The sequence below is a fragment of the Patagioenas fasciata genome, chromosome 10 (assembly GCF_037038585.1).
Source record: "Patagioenas fasciata isolate bPatFas1 chromosome 10, bPatFas1.hap1, whole genome shotgun sequence".
NCBI lineage: Eukaryota > Metazoa > Chordata > Aves > Columbiformes > Columbidae > Patagioenas > Patagioenas fasciata.
In genome coordinates this window covers 8,917,256-8,934,164 of record NC_092529.1, presented here as the reverse complement: position 1 = coordinate 8,934,164, position 16,909 = coordinate 8,917,256, and the positions used below count along the sequence as shown (strand labels likewise).

The following is a 16,909-nucleotide window of genomic DNA, read 5'->3' as shown; positions in this document are numbered from 1 at the left end:
GGGTCCCCCTCCCGGCGGTTCCGTTCCTCGGGGTCTCACTCCCCGGGGTCCCCGCCGGCCGATCCTTGCGTGGGAGCGCAGCGCCCCCTGGCGCCCGTGGAGCCCAGCGCCCCCGGGTGCGTGTCCCCGCGGGTCTGCTGTTCCCACCGCTGTGCTGCTGGCCCCGCGTCCTTCTGCCTGTGCCCTAGCGAGCGTCCCGCTGTGTGTATCCGTGTCTGCCTGTCCCCGTGGGTGCGTAGGAGTGTCCGTATGTCCGTGCTGTCCCGTGTACATCTGTGCATGAGCCCACTGACCCTGTGCATGCATGTCTGTGTGTCCTTTGCTGTCCTCGTGTACACCTGTGCATCCATATGCATGTGTCTGTACATCCATGCTGTGCATTCATGTGCAGATGCTGTGCATGTATTATTTATTATTATATGGACTTATTAATATGTCCATGCTGCCCCTGTGTATGTCCGTGCATCCATGTGCATGTGCGTCCACTTGCCATGCTGTCCCGGGATGCTGTAGGCCAGGTGCCAGCCTGTGTTCCAGCTCCTCACCCTCCCCAGTGATGCCCGAGACCTGGGCACATTCACATCTTTATTCTCAGTGCCAGAGAGAGCCAGCTGGCCTCCTTGCCAGCACAGACATCTTCCCCACAGATAATTTAAAAGCGTCACCCGCCCAGCATGGCCCAGGGGTAGCCACAGGGCAGCTGGGCTGGGGATGGGGACACCAGGGCCGTGCTACAGCTGGCAGCCCCAAGGCAATTGCAAGGGTCTGCCGAGTCCCTCACCGGCACCAGGTCATGGCCGTTCCCCTCCACCCCATATAGATACATACATTACAACAGAGCTATCCAGAGCAACACAACACATTAAAAAAAATCTACTCTTATATACAGTATTTATAAAAAGCATCCCAGCCTCCACCACCCTGGTAAAAAAAATACGTCTCTTATGAACGTCACTGCAGGACAGCCCCCGACTTGTGCTGCCCACCCTGCCGGGGTGTCCCCCCACACGGAAGGGAGGTGGGGGGTGGAGAGCTGCTCTCAGGATTTTGGCATGGCATGGGGCATCCCAGCAGCATGGATGGCTGAATGGCTGGATGGATAGGGGGGTGAGTGGGTGGGTGGATGGGAGAGGCCAGTGGAGGCCTGCAAGCTGGCCCTGGGTGCAAGGCGAGAAGAGCCAGCTTGGGTTCAGGGGTGCCCCTCACCCTGCCGTCTGGGCACACAGAAAGGGGGGGTGTCTCTGGAGCCCCACGCTGGTCCCCAGTGAGTGATGCCCCCAGCCCCCACAACCCCACCCGCACCCCTCAGAAGGGCCCAAGCCCTGGGCAAACAAGCTGCACCACGGGCAGGATGCCAGAGGGCATCGAGCCCCCGGTGGGCACGTCACCTCCCCAAAGCAATGCAGTTTGTTTCCAAGTATGGCCTGGGGGTCACCAGCGTCCTGTCCAAGGGCACCAGGAGCCAACAATTCCCTGGTGGGCTCAAGAGCAGCGTGCTGGGTCCCACCAGCCATGGCAGCAGGACCACGCTTACCCATGGGGCCACGGTGCCCCTGGGATGCCAGAACAGTGGGGCAGCATGTCATCAGGGACAGGGGGACTAGGGAGAGATGGCGGATGGCTTGGGCATGGGCACTGCCAGGGTCTCACTGCCCTGCCAGACCCCAGTCTGCTGCAGACACTGTTTATCAGGGTTCTCGGTGCTGCCCAGGGGGACCAGGACATGGCCTGGCTCTGGGCCCCCGTGGGGGGCAGTGCCCACTGCCGGCGGCTCGGGGTGTGCAGAGACGAGCTCCAGCTGACAGCCAGCTCCTGGTGAGGTAGGGCAGTAGTATGCTCCCCATTTTACAGATGGGGAAACTGAGGCGCGGAGCAGGGAGGGTACCCACTGGAAAAAGCAGGGGGCGCACAGCATCTGCCCCAGGCTCACTACCCCATCCTGGGCACAGGTCAGGGGGTCCCTGCACCTGCCATGGCTCATGCCCCCACCACCACCACCACCATCACCACCATGGGTGACTGGCAGTGACAGCGGAGGGTCCCCAGGTTAGCCCACTGGGGCCGAGGAATGGGGCTGAGCATGGGGTCGGCTCTCCCTGGGGCACCAGTGGGTGGGGGGCAGGTTGGTGTGGGCACCCAGTGCCAGCTAGTGGCTGCCACCGCTCTTCCCCCCACCTGTGGCCCAGTCGATGATGATGAAGCTCAAGCTCATGATCATGAAGAGCACCCCAAGGAGGGCAAAACAGGCAGCCTGTGGGGACAGGGCAGGGGTTCAGGGACAGCCAGGGTGATGGGGTCTCCAGCCCAGCCCTGGGACCCCCATCCCTGTCCCCATTTCTGTCCCCTCTCCTTGCACTTACCAAGATTTTGGGAGTAGAGCGCAGTGGCTCCTTGTCCTTGGGCATGATGCGGATGTAGAAGATGGCAGGGAAGATGAAGATGAGGCAGGGCGCAGAGGTGGCACCTGGATCAGACAGGGACAGAGCGGGCAGAGGCCCCCACCCCACAGCTCAGCCCCACTAGCCCCACTGCCAGGCCAGGTCCTGTCCACCCCTCATCATCCCCAGCCCTGGCCAAGCTTTCCAGGAACCCAGGGACACCATGTCCTGGCACTGTCCCCATGACTCCCCCCCATCCAGGGCCTTGGCACCAAGCCGGGTGCTGAGAGGAGGGAGCTCAGCTTAGAGGATCGAGGGAAATACCCAGAGGAAGCACAAGTGCTGGCTGGCAATTCAGCAAGCAGCTGGCACCGCACCACAGGAACCACCTTGCTGGGACAGGAATGGGGTTCCCCATACACTGTCCAGTCCCAGCACGGTGAGGAAAGGGAAACTGAGGCACAGGGAAATCAGGCACAGCCCAGCGCCAGGGAGGGGCTGCCTGCCATGCACAGTGCCTGGGGAGGACAGGAGAGGGGCAGTGCCACACACCTATCAAGCCGAAGATGCCGAGGATGGAGGGGGCAAAGATGACCAACAGGTTGATGAAGGTCAGCAGGACCACAGCAATGGCAACGTGGCGGATCCAGCTGAAGTCCTTCCCTTGGAACAGCATCTGCTGGATGGCCCGGCGTACCTGGGGACAGGGATAGGGTGTCACTCTCTGTCCTGGAGCTAGGGCCCATTTCATGTCCTGTCCCCGCAGTCCTGACGGTCCCTGTCATTCCTTCCCCTGCCGAAGCCCTGTCCCCATGATACTGCTGGTCCCCATCCCCCCTGCCCCAGGCCTGTCCCTGACACCCATCCAGTCTCATTCCTCAATCCCTGCAGCCCCACTGATCCCTGCCACCCTGTCCCCAGGCCTCAGCCCCATCACTGCCGCAGTTTCCCCTCTGAAATCCTTGTGCCAAAGCCCTGTGGCAGCCAGGGGTGGCAGTACCAGCTGGCATCCCTGCAGGGTCACTCACCGGGAAGAGGACGATGGGAACAGTGAGGGTGACAGCTGTCAGCACAGCCACCCGCACACACAGGATGAGCACATCGAAGGGGTCCACCTTGTTGTAGGTGTGCAGCAGCTCCGACTCCACACGGCCTGCAAGTACCAATGGGGAGCCACTGGGTCAGCCCTGGCCCCCCCACCATCCCAGTACCAGCATCCCAGCAGGACCCCCAGCCCCTTCCCCCAGTGCTCACCGTAGAACGTGAGGTAGCCAAAGAGGGCAGCCAAGAAGTACATGAGGTACATGACAGCAATGGAGATGTTGGAGATGCACTGCATCTTCTTCTTGGAGGGGCTGCAGGGGACAGCAGTCTCAGCACGGCCTCCATGGCCAAGTCTACTCTGGTGCTATCATACCCACCAGCACTGAGTACCCGCCCAGCGAGGAGTGATGCTGGGGCACCCTGGGGTGCACAGGGACTGTGCAGAGAGGCATTGTGTCTCCCTCTCCAGGCTGTGTGGTGGGTCAGATCACCCACCACCAACCACCCACCCTGGGTCATAACAACCACCTCCCAGGGATGATACCACCCACCCACCCATTCCAGGTTGTATCACCCACCTACTGGGACTGATGTCACCCATCCCAGGTCCAACCACCCACCCAGGGTCATATCACCCACCGTATCCCCACAATGCCCCGGTGCAGGTCCCACACCCAGGGGGCACTGCCTTGCAGTGGGTGCCAGACAAAAGCCACAGATCACACTCTCCATGGGTGCTCCCATCCAGGACTCACTCCTTCAGCTCGGTGTAGATGGGCAGGACCTCGGGGTGGCAGACAAAGGCGAAGGCCATGATGGGGATGGTGTACGCTGTCTGTGTGAGAGGGGGGCAGCTGAGCGCCAGGACCCAAGCTGGCAGGTGCCACCAGCACCAGGACCACCTGGCTTCCTGGGGTGCACAGGGTGGGGGCACACCCAGAACCCCAGGGCTCCATCCTGAGCACCCACCTGGGAGTTCAGGGTGAAGAAGCTGGGGGTGCAGGCGCCCTGCTCAGGGGTCTGGAGGACAGTGTAGCCATTCTGGTAATCACTGGTGCTGACAAGGGTGGCATTGAGGCTGCCTGTGAGGTTCCCCTCCTGCTCGGGGAGTGGGCAGGGGATCTGGAACTTCTTATAGATGACCTGGGGTGGGAGGTACACAGGGACAGTCAGTGCCTGGTGCCAGCACTCCCCAGCACCACCTGTCTGAGCTGCAACAGCACTCTTTGCCAGCGGTGCCCTGCAGCGATGCTGTCCCCCCAGCGATGCTGCCCCCACAGCAATGCTGCCCCCAGCCTGCCCCAGCAAGGGTGGCAGCGGGTCAGAGCGGAGCAGTGGCACGTGGAGGGGCTGCACGCGTGGCTTTTCCCCCGGCACCCCCTGCCTTCCCCTTTGCCTGACACTTGGCTCCTTCAGCCAAAAATAAACCAGCAGTGTGACAGCACCACCACAACGTTTCCACAGCCTGGAGCACCCACTGTCCCCGCTGATCCCACTGCCACTGCAGCTCACAGCCTGGCTGCACACCAGTGGGGCCCTGCACCCTGGCAGAAGGGATGCTCAGTGTCCACAGCCGCTGGCCGGTGCTCACCGAGATGAGGAAGAAGCCCATACAGCTGAGGGAGAAGCCACTGGCATAGCCGAGGTAGCCTGCAGAGGGAGGAGAGCAGCTGGTGGGTGCAGGCAGGACTCCCACACTGTCTGGGTGCCCTGTCCTCGCCCACCAGTCCCAGGCTGGCACTATCACCCCATGGGAGCCCTGGGGTCCCCATGACTTACCCAGCTGCTTCATGAGGGCCAGGGGGAGGATAACAGTGATGGAAACCAGGATCACCAGGTAGTTCCCGTTCATGTACCAGTCCCTGGAAGTAGAGGGTCTGCTCACCACCAGGGCACAGGGAGCTATTGCGGGGGGGCTGTCTGCTAACAGTGGGGACCCCAGAGCTGGCAGCACAACAGACCCTGGAGCTGGCATTGTTGGAGCCCTGAGCTGGCACCCTCAGAGATGCTAGCATCTCGAAGGCTGGCATCTCTGCTGCACCAGCATCCCCAGGGATCCCTGAGGCCAGCATGACCCCAGGGACCTGGGGTCATGTCTACCCCCACAGTGGCACACACCCAAGGGCTAGATCTGCTGCGGGCAGACTGAGAACTGCTCTTCTCAGTATATCTACTGATGAGAATCCTGGCAGCAGGAGGACATTAAGGACAAGGGTACCAGCACCTGCAAGGGGGCTCAGCCAGGTTCTCAATGCCCCAGGTGGAACAAGCTGCCCAATCACCCATGGGGCAGGACCCCTGCCCAGCCCCAGTTCCATGTGCAGTCGAGCAGCTGGAGTCCAGCCTGGCTGGGACACCCAGCCCTGGGCTGGTGGAGGTCCCAGAGGCAGCTCTGCCCAGTATATGCCCAGCTCTCACTCCCTGGGGATGCAGGCACAGCATGGGGGGGGCTCCTTCCCAACCAGAGTTCCTGTGTAACCCCCGCTGCCCCAGGCTCTGTTCAAGGAGGAAAGCTTGATCCCAAGGGGATGTGAGGAGCAGGGATTGGAAGTTCAACCCGGTTTAATCCCACCCAGGGGCTTATTCAGCACTGACAGTTATCAAAAATAGTAGTGGCTTAATGGCACTAAATCCCTGCCATGGGCTGCGCAGCTGGAGATGAAGTCCGGCGCCTGCCCGGGGAAGGCACGCAGGCAGCGCAGGCAGGAGGCACTCACGTGGTCTTCTCCTCCAGGTTGAGGAAGGTCTGGATGACAAGAGGCACTTCAGATTTGACGATGTACAGGTAGCTGGACATGGCTGCAGGGCAGAGCAAGGTCATGCTGCGCTGGTGTGGTCCAGTCCCATGCTCCCTGCCAGCCCCATCGAGTCCCCTTCCCAGTCCCGTCCTCACCTCCGATGTTCTGCAGAGTGATGGCAATGGCTGCAGCCATCTTCCCCGGTGTGCCGAAGGCTCGGTAGCCCAGCTGCTCATAGGCACGGATGCCTGCGGGACAGAGAGTGATGGTGAGGTGAGGGTTGGGAGGGGACTCCCCAGCATGGCCCCACCAGGGACCCAGCACTCACCCACAATGCCAGAGGACTTGAGAAGCAGGTGGATGGAGTAGCTGGAGAGAAGGGCCACCGCTGTCAGGAGGAAGCTGAAAGAGGTCAGAGCTGTCATCAGCAGGTCACAGCATCAGGCTCAGATGCAGCCTTGGGGCAAACACACACAGGCAGGCTCCGCGGGCAGGCAGCCGTCCTGGCAGCCACCAGGCCCCTCGCCTCAGCACTGGCTCACAGGATGGAAGGGCCAAGGGATGTGGACACCCCACAGCCATGGTGCTGCCCCAGCCCAGGAGGTCTGTGTCCGCACACCTAAGGGAGGCCAGCACTCACATCCTTTGGGTAAATCTGGTCAAGGCAGTCAAGCCTTCATCCTCCTCCTCCTCCCCAGCGGGGCACAGTGCCCAGTAGGGACAGACAAGCTCATGCCAGAGACAGGCATTGCTCAGGTAGCAGGTGACACAGGGACCAGTGTTCTGCACCTCTGACACCCATCAATCCCCTTGGAGAAGCCCCTCACACCTGGGCATCCTGGCACAAGCCCCCACAGGTACGTGGCACTCACAGGAAGAGGATGATGCCGGTGTTGGCCATGGCATAGGCCAGCCCCAGGATGCCACTGCCCATGATGGCATTGCTCAGGTTGAAGACAGACATCCCGAAAGACGTCTTCCCTTCGAACTGCGCACAGGAGACACAACAGGGAGAGGACACAATGGTCACACCAGTAGCCGCCCCCATCCCAGCACCACTGTGGTGCCCGTACCAATACTCACATCAGTGAAGTGCGTCTGCTTCTTCTCAGCACCGTGGGGCAGGAACTCCTCCATCTCAGCCACACCAGACTGGTTCTCCTCAAACCTGGTCACCAGAAGGAGGGGGTGAGGCCAAAGCAGAGCCAGGGGCTGCCATGCCCCCCCATGCCCAGGCGGCACCGTCTGGCATCACACAAGCAGGGAGCAGCTGGGAGGACATCCCCAGCATTGCCAGGGTGCTGTCGTCCCTGCTTGTCCTCATGCCTCTACCTGTCACCCGTGAGCGAGGGGATGGCGGAGGCAGTGAGCATGGCCGCGTGCTTCCCATTAGGCACCAACTCCACCATCTCAGCCTGGAGGGGCACGTCCGTGGTGTCCATGGTGGGGAAGCTGCTGGGCTCGCTGTGGGCTCTCCTTGGTCTCTGCAAGAGGGGGACAAAGGGGTCCAGCTCTGGGCAGGAGTTCCTACAGGTCCCTCATCTGCTGGGGATGTCAGAGTCAGTCTCAGCACCAGCGCTGGTGGCAATGCAGGGACAGGCACCCCAGGGATGTCCATCACCACAGCTGGACTTCTCCATTCTACCCGCTCAGCACACAATGCCCTGCAGACCTCACTCCAGCTCTGACAGCCCCACAAGGGTCCCCAGGGGGGACTGTCCCCTTGCCCAGCCAGCCGTCCCACAGGCCACCCTGTGGGGCTGCCCCATTCCCCTGCCTGCAGCACAGTGCCAGCCCTGCAGCCTCTGCCCACCTCCACTCCCGTGCCTGCAGCTCTCAGTGCTGTGCCTCAGTTTCCCCTCACGGAGACGGGTACCAAGAGGCAAGTGGGGGCATTTAGGAGGGCAGCTGGGGACAGAGCGGGGAGCTCAGGGACCCCCCAGCCTCCACTGTTATGTAAAGCCTGTGGCGCTGCTCGACGCAAAGGGCTTGCTCGTGTCCCACTGCCTGAGGCCGGTGCTGCTAGGATGCCAAGGCAAGAGGCTCGGGAGCACGTCAGGGCTGGACAAACGGAGCAGGAAAGAGCGCAGGTCCGGGAGACAGCTCCTTGGCAGGGGCAGGCAGCCAGGCTGCCGAGCGCGGGACGCCTTGGCACTCCGCACAAAGCTGCCTCTGTGTGAGCCCTGGCCCTCCCCGTCCCGCTGGGAAACGGTACAAGGTGGCTTTCTGGGGCAGGTTGGCAGCCGGGTCAGGGTCCCCTGCCACCCCCAAAGCCCTGGGGGGCTGGGGTCCTGTCTGCCCGGCTCGGGGGGCTCCACCTTGGGTCCACATCCAGCCAAGGGATGATGCCACCGGGTCCGAGGTAAGGGTTGGCTGGGATGCAGTTAGGTCCCTAACCCCATGAGGATGCTGCTGTCTAGTCACCCCAGTGCCTGGGTTCCCTGCGCGGTGAGCAGGGGACACACGTCTTTGTGCTCCCCAGGGGATCAGTGGCCCCAAGGGCCAGGCGAGTCTTCCCAAGGCACTGCTGGGGTGGGGAGATGCCGGGGACAGCAGCCCCCCGGCATGCGGGGAAAGGATGTCACAGCGGGGTGTGGCTGCCAGCACCCTCGGGCTCCTGAGCCGCTGCCCTGCTTGTCTGTGCCCATCCAGGCTACCAAGGAGACCTGGCAGGGTCATCCTAGGCCACATGCTGGTTACTGGCAGTGCCAGGGGGACAAGCCACTAAGGCTGGCATGAGGTGGGGGGCACATGACCAGGTCACTCTGCCAGTGGCACCCAGCCTGGTAAGGAAACTGAGGCAGGGCACAGTCCAGTGGGGACCAGAGCAGGGAGACTCAGCTGTGCAGAGGAAGAGAGGGAAGGGCAGGACAGGCATTGAGTGATTTACCCCTTCTGCTAGGCCTCCGCTTGGGCTGGATCCAGCACGAACAAGGCTGCCAGCACGTTCAAACCACCATTAACTCTGCATCTTCCCACCCGCCTCAGGCGGGCATCGCCAAACCCACAGCTCCCAGTACTGAACTTGAGGGGCGTCACCAGATCCCTGGTGCCCTGTCACCTCCTGAAACCCCCAGCACCGCTGGGCTGCCTGAAGGCAGGGCTTCACTGCATCCCACAGCGGCGGGCAGGAGCTGCCTGCTCCCCCTGCCCGCTCCCCCGCGGGCGCCGGGGAGGCTGGGCGCTCTCCTCTGCAGCCCTGTTCTTCTCCCAGGTTATAATTACACCTCGCCGGCAGCTCAGGAAATAGCACTTTCTTCCCTCAAGCGCCTCTCAGAATAGCAAGCAACACAGGGCTCATTCGCATGCACCGGGCTTAGCGCTGTCACCCAGACGCTTCCTCCCGCTGGGCAGCACTGGCACAGCTCTGGTACAAGCCTGGCACAGCCCTGGCACTGCTTACCACCACCTCTCTGACTGTTCCTGGCCTTTGCCCTTTGGCCAGGGTCTCCCAGTGGTAGCGGCTGGGGACAGAGGGGAGATGAAAGGGGAGGTGACAGGAGACGCTTCGATCGGGCAGAGTGTGCCCTGCCTGCCGCTGTTTGCCTTGTGATAAGGCTGGGCAGAACAGCAAATACATGGAGAGGGTGGCCCTGGGTGGGGTGTTGTGAGTTCTCCCAGGGCTGGGGGCGGTGGGTTCACCCCTGTCCCTGTGTGTCCACTTCAGTGGGGACCCTCTGCTCTGGGCAGAGATCATCTCCCTAGGGATCTCTTCCCATAGCGTGCCAGCCCCAAGTGTGCCAGCCCGCGGTGGGGCTGCTATGCTGCTCCATGGATGGTGTGGGCACAGTCACATGCGTGGGCTCAGTCCCCCCCACTCTGGCACCCAGGGCCGTGTCCCTGGGAGTGCTGAACCAGCTGCACTGTTTTCCCAGTGTGTGCCGCTCTGCCGCCTGCCAGCTCCGGGTGACAAGGACGGTGACAGCCCCACTGCACTGAGACCTCCCACCTCTTCCCACCAGCTCCAGCCCTCCAGGGGGCTGTTCCTGCTGCCCCACTGCTCGGTGACACTGGAGACATCATCCACCCCACTAAACCTCTTGCGTGGCCGGGCAGCCCCAGCCGGGCCCCGGTGCCGTCCCGCAGCCCCCCCTACGGGGAAGGCCGAGCCGTATGCGAGGGGCCGCACGTACCGTCCCCGCCGGCCACGTCTGCGCGGTAAGGGAGGCTACGTTTGGTCTCGCACGCCGCGTCCCCGCCAGCACAGATGCCTGCCCAACCCTTGTCGGGACGGGGAGATGCGTGTGAAACTCCCAGACCAGGCAGCCCTGGTGTCACTGCAGCCTTCCCCAAGGACCAGGGCACGGCGGCGGGGGACCCACTCCTGGAAGGCACTGCATCCCTCTGCTGACACCTCACTTCCACCCGGACTTGTTTTGAAAAGTGGAAAATCCCAGCTGGGAGCGAGGTGCAGCCGGGAGCGGGGTGGCCAGGACAGGGGAGCTCTGTCAGCAATGCCAGCAGGACGCGTCGGATGGGGCTCCAGCACACCCGCAGCGTCACCAGGAGGATTTGTACCAGCCAGGAAAGCTTGGCCCTTGTGCTGTGCCAGTTCTCATGGTCAAACTTCAGCATGGCATGGTCCCTGCCGCAGCACACTGTGACACTGGGAGTATGGCACACACAGGGACAGGCAGCTGCTGCCTGCCAGCCCTGTCTGCGCCACACGGCACCAGCCCAGGGTGCGATGACCCACTGTGTCCTGTGGCACCATATGTGGGCACCCACTGCTCTCACCTACTGGGGACAAAAGCTCCTGCCTGCCCTGGCAGTGAGGGGGTGCTCCCCCAGGGCTGCAGACCCCCGCAGGGCAGACTCCCTCCCCATATCTTCTCCCTCCACAGATGAATCTCAGCTAATCCGCCCCAGCTGAGGCCGCGGGACTATTCCGGGTGGTAATCCGGCTTTAGCACCAAGCCTGCCACAGCTGCCAGCCTGCGTGCTCACAGCCAGGTACCCCACTGCTGCCAGTGTGTGCTGGGGGATTGGCAGCAAGACCTCCCTGCCTGCCTGCCCAGGTGGCTGTTCAGGTTTCAGCCAAGCCAGGCACGCACAGGTCTCATGTTCCCTGGGGCTGCGCTGCTGGCAGAGCCCTCCCAGAGACATGGGCAGGGACACCCGCCATGTCCCTCCACTGCCATCAGCCCCCAGACCTGGAATTACCTCTGGCACTGCTGCCGAGCACAGGGTGACCCCCAGTCTGGGGTCCCTTGTCAGTCCTCTGGACTGCTATTGGGGATGAGGTGACCCCAGCCTGGAGTCCCTGGCCAGCCCTTGGCACCACCATGGGCACAGAGCAGATCTGGGGCAACAGCCTGAACATTGGGGCTCCCTGGGCATCAGCTCCCCAGAAAGGCTGGTCACAGCAGGGCAGGCACATGCAGCAGGGACCCCCACATTCCTCTCTTTGCCCCTCCACAGAGAAACCCCCCTGGGGCGGCCCTGGGAGCTCAGGCACTGGGAACAAAACAAGTGTGAACCTGCAGGAGCTGGGCCTGCCCTTCACCTCTCCAAGCACACACAGATGTGGCTTTCCCCTGACCTGCCTCCTAAAATTAGCAGCCCAAACCTGTTTTTAAACCTAGAGCATTTGTCTGCCCACATCCCAGCCAAGTGAAGGTGGTGCCATCGTCCCACCTCCCCCAGGTCTGGTGGGTACCTAGGAGAGTAATTCCGTCCACCCAGGGGCATGGCTGGGCATCCCACCTTTGGGATGAGGGCTCTGGGGTGCACCACGATGTGCATGGTGATACCATCAGCTGCAGGGAAGGATAGTTGGAGACAACCTGCACAGTGCACAACTGGAGAGCCCCACTGTAGACCTTCCCCAAACAGACCACCTGGAGACCCCCATGAGATAGTCCCACCAGACAGCCAAGCCAGCCAGCCCCACTCATGGTCCCAATAAGCAGGGCAGTGTGGTTGCCACTCCTGGGCTCACCTAACCCCAGGGCGGCCCAGGTTTCCAACTACAAATATTGCGCTGCAGCTCAGCCTCGGGCCAGGTGATGTTGCCAGTGCTCCAGCCAGGGCAGAATTGTCGGCAGCAAGAAGGAGCAGGTGGCTCTTGAAGCCACCATTGTAGCTAGCAGGGCTTCACTGGCACTGACACCTGCCTTGGCAGCTCCAGGCCACCCCTGTCATGCAGGGAGCGGTGTCTAGCCAGGGTCTTTCCTCAAAGAGCACAAGTGGCACCCATGTCCTTGGGGACAGATCTGCCCGAGCCCGGGGATGTGCCTGCAGGCAGAGCATGCCGGCTGGGCTGGCTCATGGCCACCAGCCCCAGCACCATCCTGCAGCAATGGACATGCAAGGTCTGGGACACACCAGGGATGGGAAAGGCACGAGAGGAGAGAGTGTGGCAGAGCCAAGCTGGAGGGTTTTTCAGTGCCAGAGCCATGGCACAGCCCAGTTACAGCAATCCACTGCCAGTCATGTACCCCAAGACAGGAACACAAGGAGAAGGAAGGGACCATAGGATAGGTACCAGCCACCACCATCACACCACGCCTGCCCACATTCAAGAACTGGTACCAAGGTATGCTGAGAAGAGTGGTGGGGAAACTGAGGCATGTATAGGCCAGGCAGTGGCACGGGAGCCATGCCCAGCACCGGGACAGCCCAGCCTGCTGTTGACACAACCCGGCATGGAAGGAAGGTGTTGAGCCTGTGTGGGACAAGGTCAGGCAACAGATGAAGGTGGCAGCATGGAGACAAGACAGGGATGGGGACATGGTAGGCACAGCAAGAGGCTGGCGGCACCCAGAGTGACTCTAGGGGAGGTTGGATGAGACAGTGGCTTGAGCCCAAGGTGTCTCAGTTAGCTCCAGGCTCCATGTCAGAATTTGCTTTAAACTTAAAACCTGTCAGGAGCTCAGGGCCACCCATGGAAGACAGTGGCATGGACGGTGGCAGTGTAGGGACATACAAGCAGGTAATAACCAAAAAAACCTACGTTAGGTTTTCTATTACACCTCTGGAGATGTGTTTTGCCTTGGAAGAAAGGTGCTCTCCAGGAATTCCCCCTCCCTGAAACACACCTGGCTTTGAGCAGGATGACAGAGGGGTCAATGACAAAAAATCCAACCTGTCATTTGCTGTGGGCTTGCTGGGGACACCAGGAGGGACAAGCCTCAGCCACAGCCTCGTGTGTCCCCCAACACCACCAGCACGGCACCCTGTCCCGACCGAGGGCAATGACCTGCCCAAGCTTGGTGGGACCACCACTGTCCCCAGCCCTACCACCAGGCCACCCCCGTGCCTTCTCCCTGGTTTGGAGAACAACAGGACCATGCTGATTGTCCCCTCACTGGCACAGGGGACCCAGCCAGCCCCAGACCTACGTCAGTAGATGGGGAGGTGCACAGCGGCTGAGACCCATGCAGCGAGGAGAGCTGGGGACATGGGGGGCCCGTCCTGTCCCCAAACCACCTCTGTTTTCTCAAGGGCTGCATCTCTAAAGGAGTCCGTGGGATCCCGCTCCTTCCCCCCGTCCCCATGTGCCAAGGAAAATAGGCTCTGCCGGTGCGTGTTTGTTTGCCGTGGCTGCGGCCCCGGTGTGTGATTACAGCTGCAGCACGGCCGGGGGCTGTGGCGCCCTTTGTGCCTTGGTCAGGCTCCCCTACGGTGCCGGCACCCCCACATTCCGCCCCCAGGCCAGCCAGGTTGCCTCTGCAGCCCCCCAGCATCCCTGGCCACCAGAGCCAGGATCTGCCAACACTCAGTCCCTGGGGGACAGGACAGCGTCGTGGGCCATGGAGGTCTTTCTCTGGGGTGCCCCCGTGAAGTTGGGGGGTGAACGCACACTGCTGGCCAGCAGCAGGGACCAGGCAGATCTAACGGCTCAGCTTGGGCAGGATCCAAATGTCAGTGGAAAATTCCCCATCTCCTCCACGGCCAGTCGGCGCAGCCATGCCCTCCACAGCCAGTCAGGGCTCAGCCCCATGCTGGGGCTCTGCCTGCCCTCCATCCCACCTGTCAGTGACTTGCCAGGTCCCCTGGTTCGCCCATGCCACAACAGAGCCAGTCCCTGGCACAGGGAGCCCAGGGCCAGCAGCCGCCTGCTGTGCCTCAGTTTCCCCTTGGGGAAGGTTTCTCTCTGGCAGGACATTTGCAAGCCAACCCAGGCAGAGCAGGCCGCAATGCCGGTTGGCATGGGACACGCGTGGCCGGTGGGAACGCAATGTGCTGCCTGCCTTTCCACACTGCTGTCCCGGCCAGCCAGGCTCTATAAATACCCTGCGTTTTGGAAGCACTGCACGCACACCAAGTCGAGCCCCGGCAGACCCCGTGGTGACCAGCATTGCTCTCCCTGGCTGTGCCCCTCACCGGGCATCGCTCCTCACCCCAGCACCCTGACACCCGATGCCCGCCGCAACCGCTTCCAGCCTTAAGAAACATATGTCATTCCCACAGGCAATTAAAAATTAAAGCGGAAAAAAAGTGAAAGAAAAGGGGGTTTGTGTGTTGGTGTTATTATCAGAGAAGTGGGTGGCGATGCCGAACTCTGCCAGCACCACACCGCAGGTAGGAGCTTTGCCTGGCCGTTAGGGTGGAAAGGAGGCAAGGCAGGGCTCTGCCTTCTCTCTGCCCTCGCAGGATTTGTTAGCCACCCGCGGGCGGGTTTCAGCAGCTGGAGAGGGAAGTGGCAGGAGAAAAGCAAAGCAAACAACCCCGGGGCGCTGCCACCTGCCCGGGCTGCCGGAGCCCCCGAGCCCGGAGCCTGCCACCGGTGCTGCCGGGGGGCGCCTGGGAGGTTGCTCGGCTCCGGGAGGAGAACGAGAAGGAGGAGGGGAGCGGGGGATTGTGGAGGGCGCCGAGCTAGGGGAGGAGAGTGGGGCCGGGCAGAGGGTGAAGAGAGATGGGTCGGGGGGGGGGTTAAGAAGGGGTGAGGGATGGCGGAAGAAGGGGAAGCGAGGGGTCCAAACCCTCGTCAGCCTTCAGGCACGGAGTTTCCCGAAGGAGAAGGCAAAAAGCACGGGAGTGCGTGCAACTGGGGAGACTGGGAGAAACTGGGAGGGAGTAGGGGAGAAACTTACCTGCCCCCCTCTCCGGCGGTGCCTCTGCTGCGGGCTGGGGCGAGCAGCCCCCGGTGGCCGGTGCCGCGGATTAGAAACTATCTTGCGGCCGTAATCCCGGCCGAGCCGGAGATTAAACCGGAGCCGAGCCCGCCCCCAGCGCGGCGGCTCCCAATCTCCGCGCCGCCGGGGCAGCGTCAGGGCAGCGCCGGGGAGGGACCGGCCGCGGCGGGCAGAGCACCCGGCCCCCGCCCTGGCCCCGCCTCGCCCGCCGTCCCGTGGGCTATCGCCACCCCACTGGCCATCATCACCCCACCGGGCATCCGTACCCCACTGGGCATCACCACTCTGCCGGGCATCAGTACCGAACCGAGCATCCCCATCCCACTGGGTATGGCCACCCCACCGGGTATCAGTGCCCCGTCACGCATCACCATCCCACCTGGCATCCCACCGGACATCACTACCAGCAGCACCTGGGGGCTGCTGCTGAACACCAGTGGCCGACACTCAAGGCAAGAGGGCTGTCACACTTACTCTAATCTAACCTGAAGGGCTAAATCCATTAGGTGTCAAGCGTGGGTGCTGGCTTTTCTCTCCTGTTAGGGAGAGGCAGATTCACTCGACAGCCGGGGAAGGTCCTCTCCAGCTCACCCCACAGTCAGCTTCTCTCCCCAGTCTGGGAAATTCCAGCCATCTCCCAATTAAGCCAGTCCAGCTGGCTGTCCTGCTCAGGGATGCCCTCTGCCCCTGCAGTGACTTCCATGGCATCTCCAAACACTGGGAGCAAATAAACCAAGTGGGACCATCCCAATATGATTGGGGTGAGGGGGGAGGGCACTCCAGTTTCCTCCTCCAGTCTCCATCAAACTTCCCTGCTTGAGCTAAAACACCTCTTTTTTCATGGAGACAAAATTTTGGAGTCTATTCTTATGAAAGTGCCCCAAAGAGGAAATTTCTTCTCCCAAGAGCACCTCATAGACTGCAGGGAAAGCCAGGAGTTCCTGGCCAGCCAGCAACCATGTTCCCACAGGTTCCCCGCCCCTTCTAAAAGGCTGTAACCTCCAAACCACCTTCTGCCCCACTCAGTAGAGCACCCTATTCCTCTGCCCTGTCTGGCTTTTACTTTGGAGGAAAATCTTTGGGGTTCTCACCACAGCGAGGCAGGGGCTCAATGCACCCACCTCCCCGTGCAGAGCAGGGAACCCTGTGCAGTGCGTGGGATGGAGCTGGACAGCCGCTGCTGCACGTTGGCAGGACAGCTCTGTGCGTTGCTGGGAGGCTTTATTTGTGTTACGCATATCTTTCATAAATCCTCGAGAAGCCTTGGGAGGCCTGGGATGGAAACGGCTCTGCTGGCCAGCAGCAAACATCGCCATCAGGCTGGGAGGAGGAAAACCTCCCCTCGCCCCGCCAGCAGCGGTGGCACCCTCTCGCCTGGCTGTTGTGGGACGTTAAATATTCAGCAGCAACTCTGCCCTCGTGCTCCAGGCAATCCCATGGCTCCTGTTACTGCTGCTCTCCTTTGGCCAGGGACATCCATTAACTAATTTCTAATAACAGCAGCATGCGTAAGTGCTGAACCAGCGCTGGCTGGCATGCCGGGGGACTGGAGGCAGCCAGGTTTGGCGGGGTGGTGAGGGGGGAGTCGGAGGCACACAGAGCCACGGGCATGGCTGGGCTTGAGCCGTCTGTTTAACCCTTCCCCTGCCCTGGCACAGGTGGGCACTAG

The 16,909-nt window shown here is 61.9% G+C and overlaps 1 protein-coding gene across 1 annotated transcript; it reads right to left on the bottom strand.

The window, feature by feature from the left end:
• Positions 1–572: 572 nt before the first annotated feature.
• Positions 573–15,369, bottom strand: SLC38A3 (solute carrier family 38 member 3). Its single transcript, XM_065845760.2, has 16 exons — positions 15,199–15,369; positions 7,493–7,644; positions 7,244–7,328; positions 7,033–7,148; positions 6,489–6,562; positions 6,316–6,408; positions 6,140–6,221; positions 5,202–5,284; positions 5,014–5,072; positions 4,392–4,565; positions 4,178–4,257; positions 3,633–3,733; positions 3,407–3,531; positions 2,931–3,075; positions 2,361–2,464; positions 573–2,251 (listed from the first exon to the last, which is right to left on the bottom strand). The coding sequence occupies exons 2-16, from the start codon at positions 7,600–7,602 to the stop codon at positions 2,147–2,149; spliced, it is 1,536 nt and encodes a 511-aa protein (XP_065701832.1). The 5' UTR covers positions 7,603–7,644; positions 15,199–15,369; the 3' UTR covers positions 573–2,146.
• Positions 15,370–16,909: the final 1,540 nt, after the last annotated feature.

Bases quoted from the DNA above. Each gene is read 5' to 3' on its own strand.
- SLC38A3 (XM_065845760.2), bottom strand. From the start codon at position 7,602: ATGGACACCACGGACGTGCCCCTCCAGGCTGAGATGGTGGAGTTGGTG. The intron at 6,222-6,315 runs GTGAGGACGGGA...TCTGCCCTGCAG, and splicing joins CACTCTGCAGAACATCGGAG to CCATGTCCAGCTACCTGTAC. The intron at 3,076-3,406 runs GTGAGTGACCCT...CCCTGTCCCCAG, and splicing joins TTCCCATCGTCCTCTTCCCG to GTACGCCGGGCCATCCAGCA.